Genomic DNA, 16,587 nt, shown 5'->3' with positions numbered 1-16,587 from the left:
ATCACTAAAAGCCTGCAGACCTCCAGCTATTGGCCCTCGATCACATCTGAGACCGCACCCCGTAAAGCAATTGGTTGTTGGAAGGTTGTTCCGATTTTAATTGGTCCTGAGTCATTGGAGAGGAGGGCAATATGATTTTATTCAGACTCTTTGTAACAAATTCGAATGTAATGATTCATTTGGGAAAACAACTGTCGTCACAAAAAAACACAACTCATCCAATTGCAAGAATTGATCCTAGAATATACTGAAGAATCGTGCGTGGGGTCATTATTTCATCTCTAGTGCTAAACCTCGCCGATAACAAAACAACACGACACGGATTTGAATTCCATTCCATATATTGGACAAGCTGCAGTAGGGACGGGATAGCCTCCTGCCCAGCTGATGCCGGCGGTGACCTAGCTACATGGCAATTAACATCATCCAGAAAACCAAGCCCGCTAATTAAACTGCACAGTTTTTCATTTGGGACTTTAAACGTGTTGTTCCGACAGTGTAGGCAACCTACTGGATAGCAGGAACCAGCCTAGACAAGGCTACTCTTCATCTCTCCTTTAACTGCCCCAGTCCACTGTGTTATTTGTGCATGGATTGAATCACTTGAGGCTCAGTCGGAATCTGCAATGATTTGCTCAGACTGGAGAAAGACCTGAGCCGACCGTGTTGAAGCCTAAAAGGATGTACAGATAGGACGGAGTTTGTTTGTGTGGAACCCGGACCCGCATGCTGCTGTTCAGCCGTAGTCTTTTAGCCAGATCAGACTAGGCCAACAGTATCTCCTTCATTATTGAGTTACCTGCACAGTCGGGTATTGAGTTAGTTACCTGCACCGCTGGGCCGAATGGAAACATGAGTGTAACACAGTGAGGTGACGTCTCCGTCTTGGGGCCGTGGCAGCCCGGGCACAGACTGTGTTGTGAATGTGACATGCAGCTTCAGCGGAGTAATTATTACCTCCGCTTCCTACGTTCAAAGGGGAATAAAACATTGTTTTGTGTAAGTATCTGTGTATAATGGTTCTGCTTCAATCAATACAATGATTACGGATATTATTATTTTTTAGTTCTGGAGAGTTTAAACTTGGACATGTCCATAGGCTATAACTAGCTCTTTGGTTATAATTGGTTATAACCTAGTTATAAGTAGGCTATAATAACCACATTTAATTTATTTCGTATTCCCACTCGCTTTCAAAGGTCACATTGACTGATATCCCATTGATGTTGCTCAGCTGGAGGATAACAATAAAATGACAATAAAATCAGTCGTCTATATGATCCAATGTCAGGATCCAGTAAAATGATTATCACGGTCAATATCGGCTCACCGTCCTAACTTGCAGTGGGCTAATGACATGAGATGTAGCACAGAGCATTACTAAAACCCGACGCAGGATACAAAACACATGACATCATCAGGCTAGCTCGACGCTTCTTCCCTCCTATAGGTTCATTGATGTTTTCCCCGCTGTTGCCATCATCATAACAAAACCGGACTTTTTTTTGTTATTATTGCAAGTTATTCCATGAATTCGATGACACACTGCCTATAGATGCTTTCCCGCCTGTAGACTAATATTGCATTAACAGTCATGAATAGTTCGTGGTCTGTTCTATCGGATGCAGTGACGAGAGAGCGTCATGAACAATGTCTAGGCAGACACGTCTAGAGGGAATTGGGTCGTAGCCTAATATCTAAATGTTTTTTATTTTAATCCGGGCAATGTAATGTGAGATAATGAGATTTGTGCGCATAGAGAAGGGCTGGTTTTAGACATCCCATACTGACTCAGTTATTATTTCCAGTATAAGATATATCCCAGGCTGACAGATGTTCCAAGGTGACGCATAGCCAGTGAGAGCTGCGGACAGGATTTGTTTTAAAGATTGGAATCCGAAAGCAATCGATTAAATCATTGACTGCCACTTGTAGGCTATGCTGTCAGTGGATTTTAAAAATGTATTTCTCAATAAAAATCAGATGTATTTATAAAGCCCTTTTTTACATCAGCAGAAGTCACAAAGTGCTTATACAGAAACCCAGCCTAAAACCCCCAAAACAGTAAGCAATGCAGAACTAGAAGCATTGTGGCTGGGAAACACTCCATAGAAAGGCAGGAACCTAGGAAGAAACTAGAGAGGAGCCAGGCTCTGAGGGGTAGCCAGTCCTCTTCTGGCTGTGCTGGGTGGACATTATAAGAGTACATTGTCATTAAGGCCAGATCGTTCTTCAAGGTGTTTATAGATGACAAGCAGGGTCAAATAATAATCAAGGTGGTTGCATTGGGTGCAACAGGTCAGCAGTAATATGGATGCATTGACCCCTCCCCTCATACTATTAGCTGAAGATCTCATTTAGAAATTGATTTGGTCAGAAATGCTATCATGAAATATCAACCTTGTGCCTGTGTTTGTTCACATATAGAAGACAGAACAAATAAGCCCATATTAATATTTTATAAGAAGGAATTAAATTGTATTTCCCCTAACCAGTTGGTCTAAGGGACCTACAGAATATAAACAAACCTATGTTCTTTTTTAGGCAACATATTATATTCTATAAACAGCCTCACCTGCACGTATAATAAGGCATGTAACCTTGTGTGGATCATGTCGTGATCAGTATGATAATATCTCCCTGTATTTATTTACACATCCGGGTGTTTCTCCACCTCAGCCGCAGCCTCCCCTTATTGGTCGCTGTAGCTGTCTGTCATAATCTGGGTATGTCCCAGCAGTGACGTTAGACGAGGCTACCACGAACACAAAGACAACAACAAAGACGGACGGAGGAAAAGGAAAGCTTTTAGTGATCGCTGCTGCTGGATACCTGACAACATCACTCCTTGACCATTACACAAGCACACTAGAAAGAGGACAACCGTTTCATGATATGAAAAACATTACCATCAAGCACACAAGTCAATATATGTCAAGATTCGCTCTGAGCAGATTCGTTTCAGGTGGTGAGTGTGATACATTGTTACAGACAGTATTGATGATGGGTTACATTGTTAAAGTTGATTTTGACGTGTGGAGTTGTTTTTCTTTGTTACGCTAGTAGTTATTATTGTTTTAGATTTGACAGCCAGAACAAAACATTGTCGTTGACCATAAAGACAAGTACATACTTCATGCATTTGGTTGTATTAACACATTAATAACATAAAAACAAACTAGACGTTGTTGAAATGAGAATGCCTTTTTGGTATTATTGCTGTCTTTGGGGATCGCAAAACGTGTCTCCTGTTGCTGCATCCAATGTTTTGCTCATTGGTTTGTTTGTTTTGTTGATTTGGGAGAGAAACCATAGCTGTCCTTTGTTTGGTGTTCTTCTCCATTCTTCTTCCTGTATTGGTTACCTAGACCGTACCTCGGTGGTCATGAAGCACGCTGCCTTCCTTTGTTATAAACAACAGCTCCTGCGCTCTGCTCTGTTCCGCTGTGCGCTTATTTTTCTTTTGTTAGATTTTCACACTGCTGCTTCGAGGTTTCGTGTCATAACTCTTCAATCACATATCCCTCCCTATATGTAACTCGAATGACAGTAGTGCAAGTTCATTTAGCTGACGTCAAAAGTTAAATTGCTGTGGATTTATTTTTCATAGTGTTTAATATAGCTTTTCCTATTTGTGGGTATTTGGATGCCTGGACACGTGATAGATATCCATGCTGGTTTGGTTGGCTAGCTGTGAGACCGCCAGGCTCGAAGCTCCCGTGGTCTTTCTGAGGGAGCGAGGCGTCATGGAGCCAGACAAGGAATCCAAATACATTAATCTCACCAGCCAGACTAACCTGGACTCAGGGGTAGACGTTACATATTAAACGTAGATCCAGGGCAGGCAAATTAGTATGATATTAATTGTGGATGTCCATCATCCATTTTCATATGATATGTTACGAATTAGAATTACTATGGCATGTCACTAATTTCAATTCGTACAATATGTTACACATTTGCTAAACATATGTTAGGAATTCCTATTTGTTGTGGCTGACGTTAGCTAGGTGTCTAATGGTAATTTTTTGCTAGATGGCAAGTATGAGCTAGGCTAGCGGTCAATGTTAAAGCGTTATGTTAGGGTTAGCTAACATGCTATGTAGCTAAAAAAAAGTAGTAAGAAGTTGCTAATTATCTAAAATGCTAAAGTTGTCCGTGATGAGTTTCGAACAGACAACCATTGGTTTGCTAGGCATAAGTAATCTTAAGTAATCTTCTACCTTATGTAACCATACCAAACGTAACATATACCAATATAAGTGTCCTGGCTTTACGTTTTATATGTTACGTCTAGTTTATGAGACCAGGCTGGCTAATCAGCCGCATACACTATGAGTGTTTCTCAATGTGCATACTTCCGTGCTCCACACTCTCATGCGCCGATGATTCTCCGACCACGTTCTCTTGAGTACGTTATTTTGAGGACGAGAGTGTGAAGCATGCATAAAACAATACATTTGAGGAGCACTCGCACTGTATTATCAAAGATTTTTCAACTGAACCAAGATAGACCACAGCCCGTCCTTTCAAATGAGCAAATGAGTCATAGTGGGTAGAGCCAAGCACGAGCTAGCGAGATCCTATTGGCGCTTTCTAGCATTTATTTGCATATATCCATATCCATATCCACTACTCTGTGAAGTGCACGTGTGCAATAATTAAATTCACCTTTGCACTTCTAAAACAACATTTTTTTTCAACTTTGGAAAAGGGTAAAGTCTACAGAACATAGTCCACTCTGTTCGTAAGAGATTGTAGTTTTGGGAACAGCAAACTGTTTTGAGATCAAATGTTTCATCAATGAGAAATTGTGCAGAATGTCGGTCAAAATCATCCATCTTGTTCCATCTTCTCCCACTGCCAACCACTGGGCTTCGTAGTAAATGGAAACGCCAAGCGGATGCTTCACAACTATACCTCTGGTGAAATATGTCACATTGTTCTGTGGCTCCTGGTGTTGAGATTACCTCAGCTTCACCTCCCCATTCACTGAACCTTCCTCTAAGATATACACAAAGCAAACATTTTACTTCATAATTATCATCTGGATATGTGAATCGTAATAATCTAGCTAGCCAGCTAGTTAAACAGGCAAAAATTACCTAGAACTAATGTTATGCAAGGTAGCTACCAATTCTTCGTGGCTAGCTAGCAACATAGCCAGTTAGCCCTATTGACTTACTATGGATTTACCCATTAACTGAACCTTCTTCCAGCCAGGACAATGGCAATAGAGACTAAGCAAGATATACACTAAGCAACAGTTTTACTTCATAACTATCAGCTAGCTATATGTGAATCATAATAACGTAGCTAACCAGATCGTTCAACAGGCAAAAATTACCTAAAACAAAATGTTATGCAAGAGAGATGTCAATTCTGGTGTGTTTAGTTAGCTAGCAATTCTTTGTCGCTATCTGGCTAGCTAACAGTACTAGTAGTTAACCAGTTAGCCCTATTGACTTAATATGGGCTTACAATCTACATTACATAACATGCCAAAATTAACATTATCAAGATAAAATGTTGTAGTTAGTCAACATATGAGATGTTGAATAGGCAACATTTCATTCCAAAGTCAGAGTGTATTTTCTCTCACTTCATCTCAAATAATGGCAGCCATTTTAATTGGAAGACATTTTGCGTAATTTTTTGTGCATACTTTCTGTTGAAGCTCTAATCGATGCATGCTTCATGTACAAATGTACATACGGAGTACGCATTCGATAAGTGCCCTCCGTGCTCCGTTTCTCATACATTGATTTGGACCCATTTGGTGCTCAGAGCATATATATGCATTTTGAGAAACAGCCTGTATATACCAAAGTGTGTGGACACCCCTTCAAATTGGTGAATTCGGGCTATTTCAGCCACACCTGTTGCTGACAGGTGTATAAAATGGAGCACACAGCCATGCAATCTCCATAGACAAACATTGTCAGTAGAATGGGCCTTACTGAAGAGCTCAGTGACTTTCAACGTGGCACCGTCATAGGATGTCGCCTCTCAAACAAGTCAGTTTGCCAAATGTCTGTCCTGCTAGAGCTGCCCCCGGTCAACTGTAAGTGAGGTTATTGTGAAGTGGAAACGTCTAGGATCAACAACGGCTCAGCCGCAAAGTGGTAGACCACACTAGCTCACAGAACTGGACCGCCAAGTGCTGAAGCTCGTAGCGCGAAAAAATTATTTGTCCTCATTCTCAACACTCACTGCCGAGTTCCAAACTGCCTCTGGAAGCAACGTCATCACAAGCTGTTCGTCTGGAGCTTCATGAAATGGGTTTCCATGGCCAGTTTCCAATCCTAAGATCTCCATGCGCAATGCCAAGCGTCGGCTGGAGTGGTGTAAAGCTTGCTGCCATTGGACTCTGAAGCAGTGGAAACACTTTCTCTGGAGTGATGAATCACTCTTCACCGTCTGGCAGTCCGATGGACTTATCAGGGTTTGTCAGGAGAACGCTACCTGCCCCAATTCATAGTGCCAACTGTAAAGTTTGGTGGAGGAGGAATAATGGTCTGGGGCTGTATTTCATGGTTCAGGCGAGGGCCCCCTTGCCATGATGACAGATGTGCACTAAGCACAACTTGTGGTGGTGGGGGAGGGGTTAACATCTCATTCCAAAAAAACACTGTCCAGCCAAGACAAGAAGACTGGTCTCACCACCAGTGACTCGTCAGTGTAACATGTGATCGTACTTAGTAAATCTCTTCAGTTGTGTTTTTAAAGAAGGGACAGTCCAGCCAGCGGTCCCAGTTGATTGGTGTTTAGTCTGATGATAGGCTGATAGCATGTCAATATCAGACTGGGTATTTGTGTAAAACAATGACAGAAATAGTATAAAATACAATATATGTAAGTACCTAAGTACCGGACGATAGGAAGCACATTAGATGTGCAGGACGACAGGAAGCACATTAGATGTGCAGGACGATAGGAAGCACATTAGGTGAAATCCCCCATTTAAACAGTAGCAGGGTCCCCCCCAGGGTGCAATTCCCCCATTAAAACAGTAGCAGGGTCCCCATTAAAGGGTGGAATTCCCCATTAAAACAGTAGCAGGGTCCCCCCAGGGTGAAATTCCCCCATTTAAACAGTAGCAGGGTCCCCCCCAGGTTGAAATTCTCCATTAAAACAGTAGCAGGGTCCCCCCCAGGGTGAAATTCCCCCATTGAAACAGTAGCAGGGTCCCCCCCCCGACATCTGTGTCGTGGTTTTCGGACATGAGATGACTTTCTCTCTTACATACACACACATACAACGTCATTTTGGCAGTGCTCTGGTAATGTGCTGGTATTTTTAAAGGTGTTTACAAGCTGATTGTTCAATTAACACAGTGGGGAGGGTTGTGAACGGGAGAGGCTGCTACATGGACACGCATGGTGCCCAAACTGATGACATACGTCGCACAGCTGGAGCGGAAATGAATAGACTGTCCTCCCGATGAGTCCTTCTCAGATAGTTTATGCAACAACATTAGCATGGTGCTATTTAAAACTATTCAAATAAAGTTAGGATAAATAACTTTTAGTATTTGGTCACCATCTAGAATCTGGATGTCACCTTGACATGCCAGCTCACGTAACGACAAGCCGGTGTGAAGGACCAGTACAACGGTCCTGTTTAGAGGTGCCTCCCACCGGGCGGCTACAACGGTCCTGTTTAGAGGTGCCCCCCACCGGGAGGCTACAACGGTCCTGTTTAGAGGTGCCTCCCACCGGGCGGCTACAACGGTCCTGTTTAGAGGTGCCTCCCACCGGGAGGCTACAACGGTCCTGTTTAGAGGTGCTTCCCACCGGCGGCTACAACGGTCCTGTTTAGAGGTGCCTCCCACCGGGAGGCTACAACGGTCCTGTTTAGAGGTGCCTCCCACCGGGAGGCTACAACGGTCCTGTTTAGAGGTGTTTCCCACCGGGCGGCAACAACGGTCCTGTTTAGAGGTGCCTCCCACCGGGAGGCTACAACGGTCCTGTTTAGAGGGCGGCTACAACGGTCCTGTTTAGAGGTGCCTCTCACCGGGCGGCTACAACGGTCCTGTTTAGAGGTGTTTCCCACCGGGCGGCTACAACGGTCCTGTTTAGAGGTGCCTCCCACCGGGCGGCTACAACGGTCCTGTTTAGAGGTACTTCCCACCGGGAGGCTACAACGGTCCTGTTTAGAGGTGTTTCCCACCGGGCGGCAACAACGGTCCTGTTTAGAGGTGCCTCCCACTGGGCGGCTACAACGGTCCTGTTTAGAGGTGCCTCCCACCGGGCGGCTACAACGGTCCTGTTTAGAGGTGCCTCCCACCGGGCGGCTACAACGGTCCTGTTTAGAGGTGCCTCCCACCGGGAGGCTACAACAGTCCTGTTTAGAGGTGCCTCCCACCGGGCGGCTACAACGGTCCTGTTTAGAGGTGCCTCCCACCGGGAGGCTACAACAGTCCTGTTTAGAGGTGCCTCCCACCGGGAGGCTACAACGGTCCTGTTTAGAGGTACTTCCCACCGGGCGGCTACAACGGTCCTGTTTAGAGGTGCCTCCCACCGGGAGGCTACAACGGTCCTGTTTAGAGGTGCCTCCCACCGGGCGGCTGTATCATGTCGCTGGCAGTAGCTAACATAGCAAATTTATTCCATTCCACTGATTTATATTATATTCCAGTAGGAAAGCAGCCGACATGAGAGAAACCTTGTAATATTGGTAGTAACCATCTGGATGTCACCGTGATGCAGTAACACTACTCAATGAGGAGAGTTGGCGCTGCCACCCGGCAACACAACAACAACACAGGGTTTCCTTCGCACCCGAGTCCCGATTTCCGATGCTGTCCTGCAGTAACTTGGAAGGAAGTAACTAGACAGTGTAGTTTATATCAGGCCAGTAAGGAGAGGGAAGTAGTTGGATAGCGTAGCTCATATCAGGTCTCAATTTCGTGAGACAAGTTTGAAATTCTCGCTGAATTTTTTTAGTCACACGCATAAACTAGCTAGCTGGGGAGGATTCATCCGGAGGACTGACTGAACCCAATCAGCCTCCACTCAACTCTTGCTGCGCGACATACAATACCAGTCAAAAGTTTGGACATACCTACTCATTCCAGGGTTTTTATTCATTTGTACTATTTTCTACATTGTATAATAATAGTGAAGACATCAAAACTATGAAATAACATGAAATCATGTAGTAACCAAAAGTGTTAAACAAATCAAAATATATTTCATATTTGAGATTCTTCAAAGTAGCCACCCTTTGCCTTGATGACAGCTTTGCACACTCTTGGCATTCTCTCAACCAGCTTAATGTAGTCACCTGGAATGCATTTCAATTAACAGGTGTGCCTTGTTAAAAGTTCATTTGTGGGATTTCTTTCCTTCTTAATGCGTTTGAGCCAATCAGTTGTGTTGTGACAAGGTAGGGGAGGTATACAACCGCTGTGTCTTTATGAGACTCCGCATGTGATCTCCGCATATGTGGTTCCCACCGTGAAGCATGGAGGAGGAGGTGTGATGGTGCTTTGCTGGTGACACTGTCAGTGATTTATTTAGAATTCAAGGCACACTTACCCAGCATGGCTACCACAGCATTCTGCAGCGATACACCATCCCATCTGGTTTGGACTTAGTGGGACTATCATTTGTTTTTCAACAGGACAATGACCTAACATACCTCCAGGCTGTGTAAGGGCTATTTGACCAAGAAGGAGAGTGATCAGATGACCTGGCCTCCACAATCACCTGACCTCAAACCAAATGAGGTGGTTTGAGATAAGTTGGACCGCAGAGTGAAGGAAAAGCAGAAAATAAGTGCTTAGCATTATGTAGGAACTCCTTCAAGGCTGTTGGAAAATAATTCCAGGTGAAGCTGGTTGAGAGAATGCCAAGAGTGTGCAAAGGGTGGCTACTTTGAAGAATCTCAAATGTAAAATATATTTTGTTATGTTTAACACTTTTTTGGTTACTACTATGATTCCATATATGTTATTTCATAGTTTTGATGTCTTCACTATTATTCTACAATGTAGAAAATAGTCAAAATAAAGAAAAACCCTTGAATGAGTAGGTGTCCAAACTTTTCATTTGTACTGTTTGTTTTCAATTTTAGGCCCCAGGTGTGTCTGTGTGTCATATGTGTATGTGTGACAGTATGTGTGTGTGTGTGTGAGAGTGTGTGTGTGTGTGAGAGTATGTGTGTGTGTGTGTGTGGGTGTGTGAGAGTATGTGTGTGTGTGTGTGTATTGTGTGTGTGTGTGTGTGTGTGTGTGTGTGTGTGTGTGTGTGTGTGTGTGTGTGTGTGTGTGTGTGTGTGTGTGTGTGTGTGTGTGTGTGTGTGTGAGAGTATGTGTGTGTGTGTGTGTGTGTGTGTGTGTGTGTATGTGTGAGAGTATGTGTGTGTGTGTGTGTGTGTGTATGTGTGAGAGTATGTGTGTGTGTGTGTGTGTGTGTGTGTGTGTGTGTGTGTGTATGTGTGAGAGTATGTGTGTGTGTGTGTGTGTGTGTGTGTGTGTGTGTGTGTGTGTGTGTGTGTGTGTGTGTGTGTGTGTGTGTGTGTGTGTGTGTGTGTGTGTGTGTGTGTGTGTGTGTGTGTGTGTGTGTGTGTGTGTGTGTGTGTGTGTGTGTGTGTGTGTGTGTGTGTGTGTGTGTGTGTGTGTGTGTGTGTGTGTGTGTGTGTGTATACTATGCCTGCACGATATATTGCGTTGTTCGTAACGTGTTTTGTACATAATGTTGCTGCTACCGTCTCTTATGACTGAAAAAAAGCTTCTGGACATCAGTACTGCGATTGCTCACCTCAAACTGGACAAAAGAGTTCTTCAATGGAGTTGGACGGGAGGGATATACTACTACAGACACCCGACCAGGCCCATATCCCTGTTATTCGCTGGAGAAGGAAACGGAGATTCCGCGGAAAGAGATCAGGGTGCCTTGTGAGGATCAGGCGAAGAGTGGCTAATCTGCCCTTGCCTTCCGAACTTCTAGCTAACGTTCAATCGCTGGAAAATAAATGGGATGAACGGAAAGCACACATATCCTACCAACAGGACATTAAAAACTGTAATATCTTATGTTTCACCGAATCGTGGCTGAACGACGACATTAAAAAACATACTGCTGGCGGGTTATACACTCTATCAGCAGGACAGAACAGCAGCCTCTGGTAAGACACAGGGCGGGGGCCTATGCATATATGTAAACAACAGCTGGTGCACGATATCTAAGGAAGTCTCAAGGTTTTGTTCGCCTGAGGTAGAGTATCTCATGATAAGCTGTAGACCACACTGTCTACCCAGTGAGTTTTCGTCTGTAGTTTTCGTAGCTGTCTAAATACTACCACAGACCGATGCTGGCACTAAAACCGCACTCAATGAGCTGTTTAAGGCCATAGGCAAACAGGAAAACGCTCATCCAGAGGCGGCGCTCCTAGTGGCCGGGAACTTTAATGCAGGGAAACTTAAATCAGTTTTACATCATTTCTATCAACATGTTAAATGTGTAACCAGAGGGAAAACATTTCTAGACCACCTTTACTCCACACACAGAGACGCGTACAAAGCTCTCCCTCACCCTCCATTTGGCAAATCTGACCATAACTCCATCCTCCTGATTCCTGCTTACAACCTCAAATTAAAGCAGGAAGCACCAGTGACTCAGTCAATAAAAAAGTGGTCAGATGAAGCAGATGCTGAGCTACAGGACTGTTTTGTTATCACAGACTGGAATATGTTCCGGGATTCTTCCTATGGCATTGAGGAGTCACTGGCTCAATCAATAAGTGCATCGAGGACGTCGTCCCCACAGTGACTGATCAGTTGAAGTTGGAAGTTTACATACACCTTAGCCAAATACATTTAAACTCAGTTTTTCACAATTCCTGACATTTAAGCCTAGTAAAAATTCCCTGTTTTAGGTCAGTTAGGATCACCACTTTATTTTAAGAATGTGAAATGTCAGAATAATAGTAGAGAGAATGATTTATTTCAGCTTTTATTTCTTTCATCACATTCCCAGTGGGTCAGAAGTTTACATACACTCAATTAGTATTTGGTAGCATTGCCTTTTAAATTGTTTAACTTGGATCAAATGTTTCAGGTAGCCTTCCACAAGCTTCCCATAATAAGTTGGGTGAATTTTGTCCCATTCCTCCTGACAGAGCTGATGTAACTGAGTCAGGCCTACTTGCTCGCACATGCTTTTTCAGTTCTGCCCACAAATTTCTATGGGGTTGATGTCAGGTCTTTGTGATGGCCACTCCAATACCTTGACTTTGTTGTCCTTAAGCCATTTTGCCACAACTTTGAAAGTATGCTTGGGGTCATTGTCCATTTGGAAGACCCATTTGCGACCAAGCTTTAACTTCCTGACTGAAGTCTTGAGAAATTGCTTCAACATATTCTCCTCTCTCCCTCCCCTCTCCTATTCTCCTCTCTCCCTCTCCTATTCTCCTCTCTCCGACCCCTCTCCTATTCTCCTCTCTCCTATTCTCCTCTCATATTCTCCTCTCTCCCTCTCCTCTCCTATTCTCCTCTCTCCCACCCCTCTCCTATTCTCCTCTCTCCTATTCTCCTCTCATATTCTCCTATCTCCCTCCTCTCTCCTATTCTCCTCTCTCCCTCCCCTCTCCTATTCTCCTCTCTCCTATTCTCCTCTCTCCCTCCCCTCTCCTATTCTCCTCTCTCCTATTCTCCTCTCTCCCTCCCCTCTCCTATTCTCCTCTCTCCTATTCTCCTCTCTCCCTCCCCTCTCCTATTCTCTTCTCTCCTATTCTCCTCTCTCCCTCTCCCTCTCCTATTCTCCTCTCATATTCTCCTCTCTCGCCTTCTCATCTCTCCTCTCTCCCCCTCTCCTCCTTCCCTCTCTCCTCTTGTCCCCTCTCCTAACTCTCTGTCTTAATATTCTTCCTGTCTTCCTCTCCAGGTGTAGTTTCCTCGTGGTTGCTGTGTGGAGCCTGCCGCCACACACCCACTCCTCAACAACGACGGCTTTTGCTTGCATCTTCCAGTGCTTCTTCTGTCAGCAAGTTCAGCAGAGCTGCTGCTCGTCCGCCGCTAGCCCGGACGCCGCAGCCCCCGGCACATCAGCCAATCACAGCCCAGAGCCCCGCCCATGTGACATGGTGAAGATGACCAAGTCGAAGACGTTTCAGGCCTACCTGCCCTCGTGTCATCGCACCTACAGCTGTATACACTGTCGGGCACACCTGGCTAACCACGACGAACTAATCTCTAAGGTAGGGTGGCTTTGAGCGCACACACACACACACACACACACACACACACACACACACCCACACAATGCAAAGGAATCCAGTGCATTTTCACACACGTTACAAAAAAATATAAACTTCATTTTGTTGACTAGATCAGAATCAATCAAGTTGTTTACCAGGGAGCAAATCCAGAGCTCTGCTAGCTAGTTACCACTCCAGACACCTAAGCTGATTACCCAGCGAGCCAAAGGTAATCAGCCTCTGAACTCCACCCAGGTTGTCAACATCTATTAGCCTCCTTTATGGATGAGCTCTGCAGACTACCTACTGTACCTGCAGGGTACCAAGCTGCAGGCTACCTACTGTACCTGCAGGCCACCAAGCTGCAGACTACCTACTGTACCTGCAGGCTACCAAGCTGCAGGCTACCTACTGTACCTGCAGGCTACCAAGCTGCAGGCTACCTACTGTACCTGCAGGGTACCAAGCTGCAGGCTACCTACTGTACCTGCAGGCCACCAAGCTGCAGACTACCTACTGTACCTGCAGGCTACCAAGCTGCAGGCTACCTACTGTACCTGCAGGCTACCAAGCTGCAGGCTACCTACTGTACCTGCAGACTACCAAGATGTGACTCTTGGCATTCAGGCAAAATAGTTCAATCATGGTTTCATCAGACCAGAGAATCTTGTTTCTCATAGTCTGAGAATCCTTTCCTTTTGGCAAACTCCTAGCAGGCTGTCATGTGCCTTTTACTGAGGAGTGGCTTCCGTCTGGCACTCTACCATAAAGGCCTGATTGGTGTAGTGCTGCAAAGATGGTTGTTCTTCTGGAAGGTTCTCCCATTTTCACAGAGGAACTATGGAGCTCTCTCAGAGTGACCATCGGGTTCTTGGTCACCTCCCTGACCAAGGCCCTTCTCCCCCGATTGCTCAGTTTGGCCAGACGGCCAGCTCTAGGAAGAGTCTTGGTGGTTTCAAACTTCTTCCATTTAAGAATGATGGAGGCCACTGTGTTCTTGGGGACCTTCAATGCTGCAGAAATGTTTTGGTACCTTTCCCCAGATCTGTGCCTCAACACAATCCTGTCTCAGAGCTCTACAGACAATTCCTTCAACCCCGTGGCTTGGTTTTTGCTCTGACATTCACTGTCAACTGTGGGATCTTATATAGACAGGTGTGTGCCTTTCCAAATCATGTTCAATCAATTGAATTTACCACAAGTGGACTCCAATCAAGTTGTAGAAACATCTCAAGGATGATCAATGGAAACAGGATGCACCTGAGTTCAATTTCGAATCTCACAGCAAAGGGTCTGAATACTTATGTAAAAAAGGTATTTCTGTTTTTTATTTTTAATACTTTTGCTAAAAATTATAACCTGTTTTCACTTTGTCATTATGGGGTATTGTGATGTCATTATGGGGTATTGTGATGTCATTATGGGGTACTGTAGATTGATGAGGAAAAACATGTATTTAATCCATTTTAGAATAAGGCTGTAACGTTAGAAAATGTGGAAAAAGTCAAGGTGTCTGAATACTTTCCAAATGAACTTTACCTGCAGACTACCTACCTGCAGACTACCTACATGCACAACCCCTGTTTGTTTAGTATGTTTGTGGGTCTGTGTGTGTATATGTGTGTATATATATATATATATATATATATATATATATATATATATATATATACAGTGGGGAGAACAAGTATTTGATACACTGCCGATTTTGCAGGTTTTCCTACTTACAAAGCATGTAGAGGTCTGTAATTTTTATCATAGGTACACTTCAACTGTGAAAGACGGAATCTAAAACAAAAATCAAGAAAATCACATTGTATGATGTTTAAGTCATTATTAATTTGCATTTTATTGCATGACATAAGTATTTGATACATCAGAAAAGCAGAACTTCATATTTGTTACAGAAACCTTTGTTTGCAATTACAGAGATCATACGTTTCCTGTAGTTCTTGACCAGGTTTGCACACACTGCAGCAGGGATTTTGGCCCACTCCTCCATACAGACCTTCTCCAGATCCTTCAGGTTTCGGGGCTGTCACTGGGCAATACGGACTTTCAGCTCCCTCCAAAGATGTTCTATTGGGTTCAGGTCTGGAGACTGGCTAGGCCTCTCCAGGAACTTGAGATGCTTCTTACGGAGCCACTCCTTAGTTGCCCTGGTTGTGTGTTTCAGGTCGTTGTCATACTGGAAGACCCAGCCACGACCCATCTTCACTGCTCTTATTGAAGGAAGGAGGTTGTTGGCCAAGATCTCGCGATACATGGCCCCATCCATCCTCCCCTCAATACGGTGCAGTCGTCCTGCCCCCTTTGCAGAAAAGCATCCCCAAAGAATGATGTTTCCACCTCCATGCTTCACGGTTGGGATGGTGTTCTTGGGGTTGTACTCATCCTTCTTCCTCCAAACATGGCGAGTGGAGTTTAGACCAAAAAGCTCTATTTTTGTCTCATCAGACCACATGACCTTCTCCCATTCCTCTGGATCATCCAGATGGTCATTGGCAAACTTCAGACGGGCCTGGACATGCGCTGGCTTGAGCAGGGGGACCTTGCGAGCGCTGCAGGATTTTAACCCATGACTGCGTAGTGTGTTACTAATGGTTTTCTTTGAGACTGTGGTCCCAGCTCTCTTCAGGTCATTGACCAGGTCCTGCCGTGTAGTTCTGGGCTGAACCCTCACCTTCCTCCTTATCTTGAGATCTTTGTACTAGTCCAGTTAGAATCAAAGGAGGAGGTCAGTCCTGTTAGAATCAGAGCAGGTGGTCAGTCCTGTTAGGGGTTAGAATCAGAGCAGGTGGTCAGTCCTGTTAGGGGTTAGAATCAGAGCAGGTGGTCAGTCCTGTTAGAATCAGAGCAGGTGGTCAGTCCTGTTAGAATCAGAGCAGGTGGTCAGTCCTGTTAGAATCAGAGCAGGTGGTCAGTCCTGTTAGAATCAGAGCAGGTGGTCAGTCCATTTAAAATGTTCAGCAGTCTGACAGGATTGTAGATGGAAACTCTGAACCTGTTGGTATGGGGTCCTTGATGATGCTTCGGGTCTTACCCAGGCACCGTTTCCAATAGATATCCTAAGCACCCATGAGTGAATGTTGTAGAGTAAGTCTCATAAGCTCTAAGCTGGTGTCTGGGTCTATGTTGGTCTTTGAGAGTTTTGGAGTCAGGGACCATGTGTTCAATTTCAATTCAAAGGTCTTTATTGGCATTGGAAACATATGTTAACATTGCCAAAGCAAGTGAAATAGATAATAACAAAAGTGAAATAAACAATAAAAACAGTAAACATTACACTCACAAAAGTTCCAAAAGAATAAAGACATTTAAAATGTCATATTATGTATATACAGTGGGGCAAAAAAGTATTGAGTCAGCCACCAATTGTGCAAG

At 44.4% G+C, this 16,587-nt stretch overlaps 1 protein-coding gene across 2 annotated transcripts in view; it reads left to right on the top strand.

Annotated features, from left to right (window-relative positions):
• Positions 1-954: 954 nt before the first annotated feature.
• Positions 955-16,587, top strand: part of LOC139389842 (protein yippee-like 1) — a 32,486-nt gene continuing 16,853 nt past the window's right edge. Inside the window, exons 1-2 of one of the 2 annotated variants that reach the window (XM_071136818.1) lie at positions 955-999; positions 12,891-13,203. In XM_071136818.1, the coding sequence (XP_070992919.1) occupies positions 13,087-13,203 (117 nt within the window). In that variant the 5' untranslated portion in view covers positions 955-999; positions 12,891-13,086. Of the gene's footprint in view, positions 1,000-2,742; positions 2,969-12,890; positions 13,204-16,587 lie in introns of those variants that run through there. The other variant, XM_071136817.1, reaches the window with a different exon arrangement.

Source organism: Oncorhynchus clarkii, chromosome 30 (genome assembly GCF_045791955.1).
Source record: "Oncorhynchus clarkii lewisi isolate Uvic-CL-2024 chromosome 30, UVic_Ocla_1.0, whole genome shotgun sequence".
Classification (NCBI taxonomy): domain Eukaryota; kingdom Metazoa; phylum Chordata; class Actinopteri; order Salmoniformes; family Salmonidae; genus Oncorhynchus; species Oncorhynchus clarkii.
The sequence above is the reverse complement of the archived record's forward strand: the minus strand, read 5'-3'. Positions and strand labels throughout refer to the sequence as shown.